Source organism: Dryas octopetala, chromosome 2, assembly GCF_963921425.1.
Source record: "Dryas octopetala chromosome 2, drDryOcto1.1, whole genome shotgun sequence".
Classification (NCBI taxonomy): Eukaryota; Viridiplantae; Streptophyta; class Magnoliopsida; order Rosales; family Rosaceae; genus Dryas; species Dryas octopetala.
The window spans coordinates 15,677,911-15,692,969 of NC_141367.1; the positions used below are offsets into that span (position 1 = coordinate 15,677,911).

General features: G+C 36.3%; 3 protein-coding genes across 5 annotated transcripts; all 3 read left to right on the plus strand.

Annotated features, from left to right (window-relative positions):
* The first annotated feature begins 2,541 nt into the window (after positions 1-2,541).
* On the plus strand, positions 2,542-8,170 carry LOC147293428 (RING-H2 finger protein ATL1-like). 3 transcript variants are annotated; one of them, XR_015120556.1, is made up of 3 exons: positions 2,542-3,247; positions 3,624-3,767; positions 8,125-8,170. XR_015120556.1 is itself a non-coding variant. In XM_086233250.1 (2 exons), the coding sequence occupies exon 1, from the start codon at positions 2,635-2,637 to the stop codon at positions 3,235-3,237; it is 603 nt and encodes a 200-aa protein (XP_086089376.1). In that variant the 5' UTR covers positions 2,542-2,634; the 3' UTR covers positions 3,238-3,247; positions 3,624-4,966. The 3 variants fall into 3 exon arrangements, 1 of the variants encoding a protein (XP_086089376.1); XR_015120555.1 differs by lacking the exon at positions 8,125-8,170 and adding an exon at positions 4,303-4,966; XM_086233250.1 differs by lacking the exon at positions 8,125-8,170 and having other exon boundaries at positions 3,624-4,966.
* Positions 6,088-7,184, plus strand: LOC147293429 (uncharacterized). The gene has a single exon (XM_086234158.1). It carries the CDS (start codon positions 6,187-6,189, stop codon positions 7,129-7,131), a length of 945 nt encoding a protein of 314 aa, XP_086090284.1. The 5' UTR covers positions 6,088-6,186; the 3' UTR covers positions 7,132-7,184.
* A 5,406-nt stretch (positions 8,171-13,576) lies between the features above and the next one.
* On the plus strand, positions 13,577-14,682 carry LOC147293430 (uncharacterized). The gene has a single exon (XM_086234324.1). It carries the CDS (start codon positions 13,642-13,644, stop codon positions 14,590-14,592), a length of 951 nt encoding a protein of 316 aa, XP_086090450.1. The 5' UTR covers positions 13,577-13,641; the 3' UTR covers positions 14,593-14,682.
* Positions 14,683-15,059: the final 377 nt, after the last annotated feature.

Sequence of the window (15,059 nt, forward strand, 5' to 3'; positions counted from 1 at the left end):
TGCTATAATCTATATATTAGATTACATTTTAGTTTACATTAATAATATAATATTTAGTTTATATATTGTTATTGAAGATGAACTAGAGATTTAAAAGAATGTCAAAATATGTATTTAATCTTATATATTTTTGTGTGAAATAAAATCTAAACTATGGTGTTTGGTAGACATATGGTTGTGAAGTTGGTATTATTATTTTATTCTCATGTATATAGAAAGCCTTGAAGGTATTTTTTATTTGAACATAGTCGATATTTTTTGTTTTTGTGTCGATATTAATTAAGGAAATTGTGTTATACTTTTAAAAAGATTTGTTTTTCACAAGTTAATAACTAACCCATTATTTGATTTCGTGGGTTAAGTTCAACCCAAAGAAATTGGGTAACCCGAAGCCAACCCAAATTAAGGTTGGGTTATGGTGGATTCACTTATTTGCAACCTGTCTAAATCTGAACCTGAATCCAAACCCAAAAAATAAAGCATGGGTTGAACTTGCCTATGCATGCCCAACATCACAGTCCTGAATATGGTTATATGTCGACCACCTTCATGTGTATGGGGAGGGGCATTTGTTGCCTCCTCTCATATCTACCCAGAGGACTCAATCAAAGTCATATTTGGCTTTTACAGCATCACATCACAACTCCAATTGTGGTTTTGGCCGTGTTGAGAGAAATTTCACATTGAAGATGTGAGAGCTTTGCTAGTGGCTTATAAGAATTTGGGCTACTCCTCCTATTGTCAATTGGTTTTGAGATGGATGCCTAGATTTCTTCATGGTATCAGAACAGGTTATCCACATGATGCGTCTAACGGCCACACGTGCTCCCACGTCACTCAATATAAATTGTTAACGTGTTAGGCTTAAATGACGCCACACGTGCGGGGGCGTGTTGAGAGAAATCTCACATTGAAGATTTAAGGGCTTTGCTAGTGGCTCATAAGGGTTTGAGCTACTTCTTCTATTGCCAATTGATTTTGGGATGAATGCCTAGATTTCTTCAAGCTGCCTCTGATTTTCGCAACGATTGCCATTGTAGGCTCATAGCCATCTGCGCACCCACCTCACAGAGACATCTTCATGGAGGTCTCCGTGTAGCTTTTCTACTGTGGGTTTTATTTGAAAGAGAGGCAAACAAGATTTCTTGGAAAGAGAAAGAATGTGTGGAGATGAATCTAGGTTTGTTTTTTCCTTTTTTAATTTTTTAATTTGACTTTTATTTTCAATATTCTTAAAAGTTTTTGTTTTGTTTTATTATTTTTGTGTCTATGTGACATTACTTTTTGGCCATGTGACATATTCATCATCAAATATATTTAGTTCACTAGTGCCATATAAGCAACTAACTGCAAATCTAACGGAAGTTTTGACAGAGATATGTAATTATCAAACGTAACAAACATTGTGTACCTAGCTAATTGTAGGATTCTAAAGATCATGTATCAACTTTTAAGTGTCACAATAATTCACGTATGTATTTTGTAATCGACTCTTTTAAATAAATAAATTTAAAAGTTGACTCAGCGTGAAAAAAATGAAATACAGCCACACTAATTAGATCTAAAATTTTACAACAATAGGATACATTTTGATCCTATAACATTGAGACATTTGAGTGAAACTTTTGACTAGACACAAAAACAAGCATAGTGAAACTTCTTTAAGAATAAAACACTTTTCAGAAGAAAAGAAAAAAAAAAAAAAAGAGATCGTCACGTTTGTAGGATGGGTACATAGTTAGTAGTATATGTGACGACAAAAATACATATAAAACACGTATGTGTATTATTCAAAAAAATTTCTCTAAGATGGTGAAAATTTATGTTATAATATTATTTTTTAATATTTTTCAAAATTACGCGAATAATACGAAATAATATGTGTTAATGCATAAATGATACACTTATAATTGAATATTACGTGTATTTTATGTTTGGATTGAGAAATATGTGTATTTTTTGTAACGGAAATTTTTTTCAAAAATGCATATGTATTTATATAATATCTATGCGAATTTACTAACTATTGATGAGAATTATTATGCATGTCAAATCACAAGGGAGGTTGTATTAAATATAGACTTTTTTACATTTTATTCACTTAAATTTTGAACTCGATTTTATTTTACCATTTACAAAATAAATTGTTTCAATCTCTATTATTAGAAAAAAAAAAAAAGGGTTTTTTCACTTTACCACTTTCTAGTTTCTAATAAGAGAAAACTAATTTAAAAATATTAAAATATTCATATTTTTAACAAAAGATTAAACAAAATGAGTAAAGTAATAAATTATAATAAATTTTTAATAAAAATAATAAATTGACATATTTTTTTTTAAAATGATAAAGTGAGATGGAGCTTAAATTTTAAATATAATAAAGCCTTGGATATATGATCTGTATCCCATATTCCCATGCAAATATTTTCGACTTGATTGGAATCAAATAGCCCCTTCAATCAATCCTAGCTCCAACAACCGACATATGAAATATGCAATGGGCCACAAAGTCAGAAACGCTACATAAGCAGTAAAGTCGTCTATTTCTCTCTCTCACACAAAAATACCCCAAAAACAAAACCTCCTCCCTTCCTCCTCTCTTTAACCTTTCTCATCAATCAATCAAACCCCACCATGCCTCCTCCTCATCCCCACCACCCCAACAACCCCCACAACCACAACCATGTCCCACACCCACCGCCTCCAAAACCCAACCCCAAGCTCCTCTCTCTAATCCTCAAAGCCCTTGTAATGACCTCCATAACCTCCCTCTTCCTCCTCTTCCTCGGCCTCGCCGCCATCCTCCTCTTCCTCTTCCTCGCCGCCGGCGCCCTCCACCGCCGCAGCCGCAGCCGCACCACCCAATCCCCCCTCCTCCTCCTCCCCCCCTCGTCTGGGTTCTCCCCCAAACACCTCAAGTCTCTACCCCAGTTCCGCTTCAGATCCCACTCCCAAACGACGTCGTCCTCCTCGTCGTGTTCGTCGCAGACCGACTGCGTCGTCTGCCTCGATGCCTTCCGGGAAAGCCAGTGGTGCCGGAAACTCCGTGGGTGCGGTCACGTTTTTCACAAAAAGTGTTTGGACACGTGGTTGGTTAAGGTGTCCGCGTGCCCCATTTGCCGGACACGTGTACGGTTAGATTTTGGGGACTCGGCCTCGGCGGTCGGTTTTGAAGGAAAAGAGGAGGTTAAGTACCTGTGGAATTTTAATAGGAACAACGATGTCAGGGTTTGGTAGGACATGCAATGTAAGTTGCTTAAATATTTTGTATCATATTTAAAATTTTGGTTTTTTTTTGTTGTTGTTCAAGTTTTCTAATGTATAATAGGTCCTTCAGATATGAATTTCATCATGCTTGTCGTAATTTACATCTTTCCTCTTTTCTTTTGGGTTTTGTTTGGTTGCCAAGGAAATTGAAGTGAATGGTAAATTTTTGTTGTTGTATGGTATGATTCATTATTTAGCAGGAGATAGTAATTCAAACTGTAAATACAAATGCTTGTCTTGGTTGAAATGAGAATTCTAGTAAATCAATAGTACTATTGAAGGGCTTTGATTGTTTTGTTTTTTTTATTGTTTTTCTGTTGGTTTGACTGTTGTTTTGTTTGATTGTGTTTATTTAGTAATTTTTATTGAGAGGAACAATCTGAGGAACTGTCTGAGATAATGCTGTGGATGACTTTGGTTCTTTTAGTTGGAGTCTTGCATTCCCATATTTGTGTCCTTATCTAGATAAAGGCCCTTACTTCACAAGGCATATTCCAAAGGTATCATTCTTTTTGCTCTTTTTAGTTTAAATATTTAAATATTTTAGTTCTTTCCTCCTGCTTGGTTATAGTCTATAACAAAACGCTGTTTTGCCTGGTACAAGTCATCCCTCTAATAAATTGGTGCTAGAGAAGCAGTATGATTTAGCTCCTGGGGTGTAGGTGTAGTTACTAAACATTGAGAATTTGTGGGGCACAGATATTAACTGTTTGACTGGGAAATAATGCTTATAACCAGTAGTAGGTAAAAGTAATTTCCATTCTATTAGGCACAAGTCTCCAACTCTGATAATCCGTCTCACTGACTCACTGCACTCGGCCGAGAACCGTGGTAGGGTGCAATCATCAACTAAGAACCCCTGGCTTTATGGGAAGGAAATAACTTGCCTATCCCCGTTATTGGGGATGTGGCATCACATAGAGAGAGAGAGAGAGGTGATGCCACATCCCTAATAACAGGGATAGGCAAGTCCCTCTCTTATGGCAACTCTAATTTGGTTATTTGATTGTGAATTGGACTTGGTGTCCCTTGCAGGCTAGGATGTATAATAAGAATAATGCTACTAGGTGGTTTCGACCTCTATTAGAGAGTTGGTCAGCAAGGAAGTTTGTAAATGTGATCAAATAATAGAGTTGGTCAGCAAAGGAGTTAGTAAATGTGGTCTTAATAACACTGCTCCTATAATAATGGACTTTGTGACATGAAAGGAAAGATAACCACATGGGGAGTTATCTTTCAAGGTAAACCATGTATTTTTCAGTAATCTTCCCTTAACTTTACTTTGGAGCAAGGACCGTTGTTAGCCGTTGATGTGGGTGATGTGGGTGGGACTCACACACGTCAACGATTGCAAAAACTAAGTACAACAGTTGGCAATCGTTCATACAGGCACGGGGGGACATCTGCCATGCTTCGTTTAATGGAGAGTTGCAAGTTTGCTTGGGATGGAATATTTGTAACCTCAAAGGACGCAAGAATGAATTTTGTGTGGCCTAAATTGTGTGTAACCTTTGGTTTGTCCACCAACCCCTATGTCATAGGAGTGTCTGTGGGCAACATTCTTTGTTATGTTTCTGAAGCATTGAATTTTTGCAGCATACTATTATGTTTTGGTACGCATTTGTCAACTGTTTGATCAAGTTATGGTTATTGAAAGGAAATAAAGTACATGAGAGTTGGTAGGATAGTTCAAAATTCAGTTTAATTCGTTAAGATTGACCAATTCAATTCAATTTAGTTCATTTCGTTAACTCTGATGGATTGTATAACGCATAAATCTATGATTGTATTTCATTTGATAACAAATTTCATGCTGCCATTTCAAAAAACTGGTTATCTAATCTAATTTAATTTCAATCGGATTGGATTGAAATAAAAGTCTACATAATTGGATCAGATTAGATATCACTGAAATTCGATCTAATCCCTGAAATTCTGGAATTTGAAACGAAAACATTCATAATAATCCTAAACATCGAAAGTAAACTGTGCAAACGACCTACCATAGCAATGGTTGAGATTAATGGATATCACCATAAAAATTTCATCAAGCTTAGCCGAGCATCACTTCAAAGAAACAAACTTTCACAATAATGTTGGATGTCTTATTGTCCATGAATTTCAATAGGTTCATTACTGATTTCTTAGCAGTGTCCTATAAGAATTTAATTCAAATGTAAAATCTTGGCTCAAACAACATCGAAGGACCTGAGGCCGGTACCACACCAGTTCCTATTTCCTTGACCTCAATTCCCCAATTTTGTAGAGTATGTGGCACACCTTTCGACAGTACATAACTACCAGACTTTGCTCTTGATTGAAGGTCAAACCACCCTTGACCGCCGAGCCCAAATTTAGGTAATAATAGACTCTAGAGTTAACATGTATCATGTATGACACATGTAAAACTCTTAATATAGTGGATCACCACCTAATTAAGGTGGTGAGCAAAAATGGACTCAGACAGAAAATAATACTGTCCTCTTCTCTAATCAACAAAAGTCTTCACTCTCTTTTACCTAAAAAAACGTCTTCATTCTTCCTTTTTTTATTTCGGCCATGGTCTTCATTCTTCTTCTTTTTGGGCCAAGGGGTCTTCATTCTTCTTTAATCAAGTTAGTTTTCGGCTTTTCGCTCTTTCTTACCATAAAAAAGTCCACTCTTCTCCAATCAAGCAAAGTCTTCACTCTCTTACCAAAAAAGAAAGTCTGCGACCCAAAAAGAAAAATTCTACTGAGCCTATGAGTTGGATAATAATTTTTCGGTAAGACTTGGATAATCATTTAAATTTAGATGACAATTACCCCAACAAAGTTTGGACAGGGCATTTCCGTAATTTCGGCAGCTCCACGACCTCTTAAGTCTTAAGCTCCTCACCAACTTCTAGGGGGGCAGTGGGTGAATCTCCGTCGAGAGAAAATGTCGGAAAGAGACGGCGGTTTTTGGCACCATCGGCAATCAACCGCTCTCAAGGCCCTCCTCGATTCTCTCAAGATTTTCCTGAGAAACAAACTTACTTTCCTTTCCATTTTTGCCCTCACCAGCCTCCCACTCTCCTTCCTCCTCTTCTCCCTCTCCCTCTCCTCCCACCCCCTCAAATCCCACATCTACCACCTTGAGTCCCTCGCCCGCCTCGCCCCGATCCGCTTCGAGGCCGGCCAGGTCTGGAAGGAGTCCCACGACGGCGCCGTTTCGCTCCTCCGCATCAAGCTCCTCTTCTTCTGCCCCAACTACGCGCTCTCCCTCATCGCCGCCGTAACCGCCGTCACCGCCACGTCACTCTCCGTCAACGGAAAGCGACCCACTCTTCGTTCGTCTCTAACCGCCGTCAAGCTGACCTGGAAGAGACCCTTGGTCACCTCCATCTGCATCTACGCGCTCTTGCTCGCGTACGTCCTCGTGCCGCGCACGTTAGCAACTGTGTTCAACTCGCCCGGGTCCAGATTGGTAATACTCGTTCTCGGGTCGGGTCTAGAGATCTACCTAATGGCAGTCATGGGCCTCGGGCTCGTGGCCTCCATTCTGGAGGAGAGGTTTGGGTGGGACGCCATCCGGTTCGGGTCGAGTTTGATAAGGGGAAAGAGGGTGTGCGGGTGGGTTTTGTCGGGCTTATTCTTGGGGGTTACGTGGGTTGTTGCTAGGAGGCTGGAGGAAGTGATGGACGGTCAGGATTTGATGGAGAGTTCATCGATGACGACGGTGACGAGAGTGGTGATGGGCATTGAGGATAAATGGGGTTGGGTAATTTTGTACGGGTTAGTGGTTCTTTGGGGCTACGTAGTTACCACGGTTTTTTACTGCGAGTGTAGGAAACGCCACGTAACTGGAGGCGGTGAAAGTGAGAGTGCCCCTGCCACGGTCTAAATTTTTAATTTTTCTTTTTCTTTTTGAGAAATACATTGTTTTTTTTTTTTTTTGTATTTTAAATGTGCAATAATAAGATTGAATTGAAAGGGGGTCACCTTTGTTCATTTGAATTCTTGTTCAAATTTAAGAAGTAGATGTAACGTGGGTGGCACATAATTGTTTACGTTGAAATATTTTGCATTTACATTTTACAATGACTGTCCTTTTAATTTATTTTTTCTTGATTGAATTTTCTAAATGAAATACGATATCCAATGGAATCATGTCGATTTTTGAGTTTAAAAATCCAATTCAAATTAGTTAAATTAAATTTGAATGCATTGAATCCATCAGTTTAGAATAATTGAGTTGAATTATTAAGCACCCCTAACTTGCTGGACAATGGACAATCTCTTCCTTTAATCAATTTACCATTACTAAAGGCATCTGCAAAAGTTGCTGCTTGCTGCACTACCACTAATATCAAAATTCTCAGGTATCAGGTTCTTTTCTAAAAAAGGATCATAAACTACTGCATTGCATGTGTAGATCCTACTTTAATTCATTCCCAAGCCAAACCCACATGTCTCACCAAATCACTCCTTGGGTTGGGTTGCGTTGATTGCCGTAAAAGTGTCAATTCATGTTACAGTAATGCTACACTTACTACATTTTTATACCACAATTTCATACCATCTTACATGGCATTCATACATTGGACACTAAAAATTAAAAATTAAAATCTAAAAAAGAAAAAGGAAATACCCTTCCAGTAAGATAATGACACATCAGATGGGATACAAATGTGGGAAAAAAAATGTGGGACAACTAGCATTATTGTTCATGTTAATAGGTCGTGTTCATATCGTATTTATTATATCACAACCGTGTTATACATATAACACGTTTTATATTAATTTAATTTATTTATTATTTATATTTAACAGATAATGCCGTATTTATGTTTGTGTTTGTGTAAAAAAAATAATTAATCTAAACTCATTAATGCAGTGTCGTGTCGTGTTCAATCGTGTTATCATCCGTGTCAAAAATTAACACCTCTATTGGTTAGTTAACCTTTGAAGATCCGCAGGAGAAAAACAATGGACCGGCCGGACCCCATACAGACGTTGATATTTATTATGTTTCACTTTTTGCGGTTTGCCATTTTTGCCCTTGGGCTTGTTTGTTTTCCTTTGCTTTTTGGTGGATTGTATTATTTTGTTGTTAGTCCTTGTTTATTTTGCTTTTGTCGGTAATCTATAATTTATAGTTTATAATCAATTTAATTATCCTGCAGATCTTCACAGCCGTTAGATTAAGTGGTAAGATTAAGCGACAATGATAGAGAGAACATGACTTCTGACCAGTAAAGGGAAAGATAAAAAATGCCATGTTCACGTACTCAGCTCATCACAGCATCACAGATCCAAATCATCCAATCCCACGTACGTCTCTCTCTCTCTCTCTCTCTCTCTCTCTCTCTCTCTCTCAATGATTGTGTAGTATTGGATATGCTGATTCTCTTCTATTGAAATTGCATGGCATTTGACAATTGCAGGTTCAAGTAGCATTTGTGATGAATGATGATTAATGAAAAAAAGAGAAACTATTTGTATGGTGGGTCTATATATGCCTAATTAATTATATCTTACAATTTTATGAAATTATTGAAAGTCCCAAATAGACTTTAGGGACACAGCGATTTTGCTAGCGATGGTAGAAGAAAATTGTGCGGGATGGGGAAGTGATGCGACTTGCTTAATAAACACAGGACCGAGTCCAAAGACGAAAACAGAATGAAATAAAACCAAAAAAATACATAGACAAACTAACAAAGCTAAAACCCAAAACAAAACAACAACAAACTCTAAATTTGCATAAAGCCACACAGTAATACAGTATGAGAAAGAAGGAGAAATGGCAACAACACATTTAGTGTCGACATATTTCATTAAGGCTTTTTATCATGTTACCTTCCTAAACTTTGATTTGAGGGGACATGTTGAAAGACTAAACAAATCAAATATTTGATTATATATATACTGTCACATTTTGTCACCATCCCCTTGTTTTTGTCTCCAAATGGTTGTTCTGATCACCATATATTACATTGTTTTTGTCACCATCATCATGCATATATGTTTCATCTAGTCTCCCATATGAAGGGGCCAAACCATGCTGTTTTATCAAGTTAAGAAATTCAATCTTCTCTCTTCCTTCCTCTCACTGTGCCTTTGATCGAGAGTGTGTGAGTAGTGAGTTTCATTTTTGTAAACTTAACACCAAAATTAAAATGGGGAAGGAGGCTAAAGTTATGCAGAATTTCATGAATCCTCTATCACTAATGGATTTTCATATGCTCTTGGATTTTGTGGGAATTCTAAGGGAAGCCAAGAAACTTTTCTTCAAAAACGGGAAGCTCATTTCCTCCATCACCTTACTCATAATTTTTCTAAGTTCTATCCTCTTGATGCTTAATATCTTCTTGATCAGAGAACCAATAACTTATTTTGCTTGGTTTTACAAGGGTAGTGCAATCATTGAAAAGGCTATTTGTTACTTGGTTTTACATAACGCTGATTGATAGCAATATTGTCTGTGTATAGCAATATTTCTGCTTCCGTATGGAAATAGTGAAGAATTGTTTGCAAAATTGAACCAGTCCATGTCATTGACATGGAGATTGAGATATATGGCTAACAATGGACTAAACATATTGTCCTATTTTCTTGGCGTAGAAGTAAAGCAACAAGATGATTGGATTTTTATATCCTGTAAGAAATGCATGAAAGAGATCTTGGAAAAGTTCAAGATGGACAATTATTTAATGAGTTCTTTATTAATAAGCCACAACATACAACATTTTTTAGTCATAAACCCAAACTTCTAATCTATTTATTTTTAAGCTACAAAATATAGTTTTACAATGAAAAGTGTCTTACAACATTATTACAAGTTTTTGATGATCCTTTCCTAATGGAGTTTTATAAGCTTTTGGCCGGATTATGTAGGAATTCTTAGAAACCCTGAAACTCTTCTTTAAAATTGGGAAGCTCATGTCCTCAATCATCCTACCCATGCTTTCTTTTAGATCTTTCATCTTGGTGACTAATATTGTCTCCATCAGAGTATCAGTCACTGATTTTGCCAACAAGGCAAGCCTCGTACAAGTTCCAAGTCCCAGTAGCCCTGAATTGGCCTAGCTTACAACTACGTACTTTGATGGACTATGTCTGATTATTTGTTGGACTAGAGTGGAATTTCATTTTGGCATCCTCTCTTAACTCATTGTTCTTTGCAACAGCTTCAATTCTAGCATCAGCAGTAACATATTGTGACAAAGACTTGTCTTTCAAGGAACTTCTATCAAGGACAAGGAAATCAATGGAAAGATCACTTGTTACTTGGTTTTACATAACTCTGCTTAATCTAGGCTAGCTGCTTTTCAATCCTAAATTCACTATCTCTGCTATCTTTATAATCATATTCATTCTAGCTGGAGTGGTACTCGAAGAAACATTTGGAATTGAGGCACTTGGGAAGGCTGCACAGCTTACTAAAGACTCTAAGCTAAAGAACGGAAAAAATCTATCTAAATTCTTTTCTTGCCCAGGACGATCTAGGACTTTGAGAATGAACAACAAAAAATAAATAATAAAGCAACAGAACTGGAAATGAAAGCTCACTGGAAGTGGAAAGTAACATTAACGTAAACTTGATGCTAGAAGAAATTAATGTTTGATTTCAGCAAGACAACAGAAAGGAAATACAAATAGTAAGGGCTGGGAGCTTGGAGAAGTATAAAAAGAAATTAACATGAAAGGCTATGACGTACAATGAAAATAAAGAAAGCTTTGAAAATGAAAAAGCTGCTGGGAATTGAATTGAAAATCACATTGAGTGAGTTTTTGGGGTTGTGTGTGTGTTGAGAGGCCTCCTTTTAATTGTCAACAACTTTCCTTTTTATATTAAGCCTTAGTGGGACAACTGTTCTAAAGGCCGGACAAGGATGATGAGATGGATTGAGTCACTTTTTGAGATAAAGCAAACACTGCCGAGCCGGAAGATTTATGCATGTCAGCCAAGAGAAATTGTTGCTCTTGTATTGATATTTGGTTCAAATCCTTGTTATTTATTTGGCCTTGGCCATGCGACTTGACTGATGTCACACACATTCCTTCTCCTTCACGTGGCAAGCCCCCACACCCATCAGATATTTTGATTCTTGAACCCAAGTAACATTTATGTGGGTCATGCCCAATTTTAGGAGGGGTCCCAACACGGTCGATTCATTCAATAAAGGGTTAAATACAAAAATAATCTATGAATTTTACATCGAATTTCAATTTAGTCTACTAATTATAAAAAGTGTCAATTTGGTTCACGAATTTTTCAAGTTGTACCAAAGCAGTACAAACGTTAACTTCCATCGAAAAATTTAACGAAAACTGGTCATGTGCACAGCAAGTGATCACATTTTCAGAGGCATTTTAGTCCGTTCATCACATTTTCATGTGACCAATTCCGTTAATTAAAAATTAACGTTTGTACTGCTTTGATACAACTTGAAAAGTTCGTGGACCAAATTGACATTTTTTATAGTTAGTGGCTAAATTAAGATTCACTGTAAAGTTCGTAAACCATTTTTGTATTTAACCCTTCAATAAATTAAAGAAAATGATTGGTGGGTCTATGCCTAATTAATTACATCTTACAATTTTATGAAATAATTGCAAGTCCCAAATAGACTTTAGGGACACAGCGATTTTGCTAGCAATGGAAGAAGAAAATTGTGCGGGATGGGGAAGTGATGCGACTTGCTTAAAAAAAAAGGGACCGAGTCCAAAGACGAAAACAAAATGAAATAAAACCAAAAAAATACATAGACAAACTAACAAAGCTAAAACCCAAAACAAAACAACAACAAACTCTAAATTTGCATAAAGCCACACAGTATGAGAAAGAAGGAAAAATGGCAACAACACATTTAGTGTTGACATATTTCATTAAGGCTTTTTATCATGTTACCTACTTAAACTTTGATTCGTTTTTCATTTCACCACCTAATAAATTTTTTGACTCGATGTGGCACCTTAATTTAAAAATTCTTTCAATGTGAGACCTCTTTTCAATTCCGTAACATTTTTCGTTTAAAAATAAGGGTATTTTGGTCTTTCTATGTTAATTTAATGTTTATCATCTTCAACATCAAGCCTCATGTTTCTAGTTTTTATCTCAACTTCACCCTTACTTTTGACACATCAAATCTCTACCAAAATCAACAATATTATATTCATTTTGAAGCTATAAATCTTCTTTTTACAACCATATAAAAATAATTAAAAAAAGAGATATGAAACTCGAGATAAGTGGTCACAAATTAAGCTACCCGAAACTGTCAATTTTTTCAATTGCATATTTTCAAAATTTCATCCAATTTCAATTTCCTTCAAATTCATCACCCAAATCAATTTCTTAGGTTACTAGAACATGTGTATAGCTTTCAAATCAATCATACAACCTCAAACCAACCTAGAAATCAAGAACATAAACCTTCATTTTGATTTTTATTTCTTAGTTTTGGGGTTTATGTTCTTGATTGAGATTTTGATTTCTAGGTTGGTTTAAGGTTGGATGATTGATTTGAAAGCTACACACATGTTCTAGTAACCTAAGAAACTAATTTGAGGTGATGAATTTGAAGGAAATTGAAGTTGGGTGAAATTTGGAAATTAAATATGCAATTTTTTTGGAAAATTTGGCAATTTCGAATAGCCTACTTTGTGACCAATTATCTCGAGTTTCATAGCTCTTTTTTGAATTATTTTTATATAGTTGCAAAGAGGAGATTTATAGCTTCAAAATGAGTATAAGATTATTGATTTTAGTGAAGATTTGATGAGTAAAAAATAATGGTAAAATTGAGATGAAAACTGAAAAACATGGGGCTTGAGGTTGAAGATGATAAACAGTAAATTAACTTAGAAAGACCGAATAGCCTCATTTTTAAACGGAAAATGTGATGGAATTGGACGGAGATCTCACATTGAAATTTTTTTTAAATTAAGGTGCCACATCGAGTCAAAATATTTATTAGGTGGTAAAGTAAAAAACGAGTCAAGATTCAGGTTGGTAAAATAATAAAAAGCCCAATAAAATAAGAGGTCTAATCTTCTAGTTGTTCAAACATATTATTATTCTTGTAGGCTTGGTCTATCCTTCTGCTATGCATTTGTGGACTGACTGTGTGTGTCAATTTCGCTTGGATTTCGAGGAAGCTTATAGGACAGGAAGAAATAATCTCTGAATAAATCATTGTTGACTTTAGCAATTGCTGGTTGGCTTCCTCCTTGCTTACTTTTCTTTGTGAAGGTAGACCAAGTAAAAATATCATCGTATCCACAACATTATAAATGGGAAGCTCACGTCCTCGATCCTTACTACACCTTTGTACTTTTTTATATTGCGAAGAGTTTTACAACATTATTACAGGTTTTTGAAGAACATCAATCCTGATCTAGCTTAATGGAGTTTTGTATGCTTTTTGATTTTGTGGGAATTCTTAAGAAAACTCAGAAACTCTTCTTCAAAAATGGGAAGCTCATGTCCTCCATCACCCTACTCATGCTTTCTTTTAGTTCTATCATCTTGGTGACTAATATGATCTCCATCAGAGTATCAGTCACTGATTTTGCCAAGAAGGCAAGCCTCGTGCCAGTTCCAAGTCCCACTAGCCCTGAAATTGAGGACCTTACAACTACTTTGATGGACTATGTCCGATTATTCGTTGGACTAGAGTGGAATTTCATTTTGGCATTCTCTCTTAACTCATTGTTCTTTGCAACAACAACAATTCTAGCATCAGCAGTAACATACTGTGACAAAGACGTGTCTTTCAAGGAACTTCTATCAAGGACAAGGAAATCAATGGAAAGATCACTTGTTACTTGGTTTTACATAACTCTTCTTAATCTAGGCTATTGGCTATTTGCTATAGCATTTATGATTCCTTCTGTGCTGCTTTTCAATCCTAAATTCACTATCTCTGCTTTCTTTATAATCATATCCATTCTAGTTGGACTGGTTCAAAGTTATCTATCTGTTGTTTGGACTTTAGCACTCATTGTTTCGGTACTCGAAGAAACATCTGGAATTGAGGCACTTGGGAAGGCTGCACAGCTTATTAAAGGCTCTAAGCTACGTGGGTTTTTCCTGAAACTTTTTGGAGCGTTCTCTATTTGGGCCTTCTATGGTTTGGCGAAGATTGGCTCTAGAGCATTGCCAGCAAATACAGTAATGCTTCAAGCGCTCCTCTTAAATTTGATGTTCTGCCTGATCGATATGTTTTTGCTAATGGCATACACAGTCCTCTACTATGAGTGCAAGGAGATTCATGGAGAAGATCTTGAAATGCAAGGAAGCACTGAATATACTAAAGCGACCTTTACCCCACTTATCACTGCAGATGCAGCATGATGAAGGATGCCTGTATTTCTAATTTGCAGTTTTGCTTGTGTTGTAACTTCATATCAGCAGCTCTAGCTATATATATAGTTATTATTTTGGATCTTTCTAGTTCAATATCAAAAATATTGTCCCCAAGTTCATAAGTTAAGCTTGTTTATAATCAAAGATTGGTATCAGTTTTTTGTGACACTTAAATGTGAAAACTATGTTATAGGATTGATCACCTTAGTACGTCTATATCCAGAAACAGTTTTAGATAACAAGTACAGAAATAAGTCACCTTGGTGCTATTTGACACTCACTGGAAAAGTATTCCTTCTGTTCACATGCATACACGGTTTCTAAATGAGAATTTTTTGAGGCTTGACTAGAAGTACTCAGTCCATTAATTAAAAACTCTAGCATGGTCCTTTTTCCCTATTTAATTATAGCCTGCAACTCGGTTATATCAGATGAACCATCATGTATCAACCATG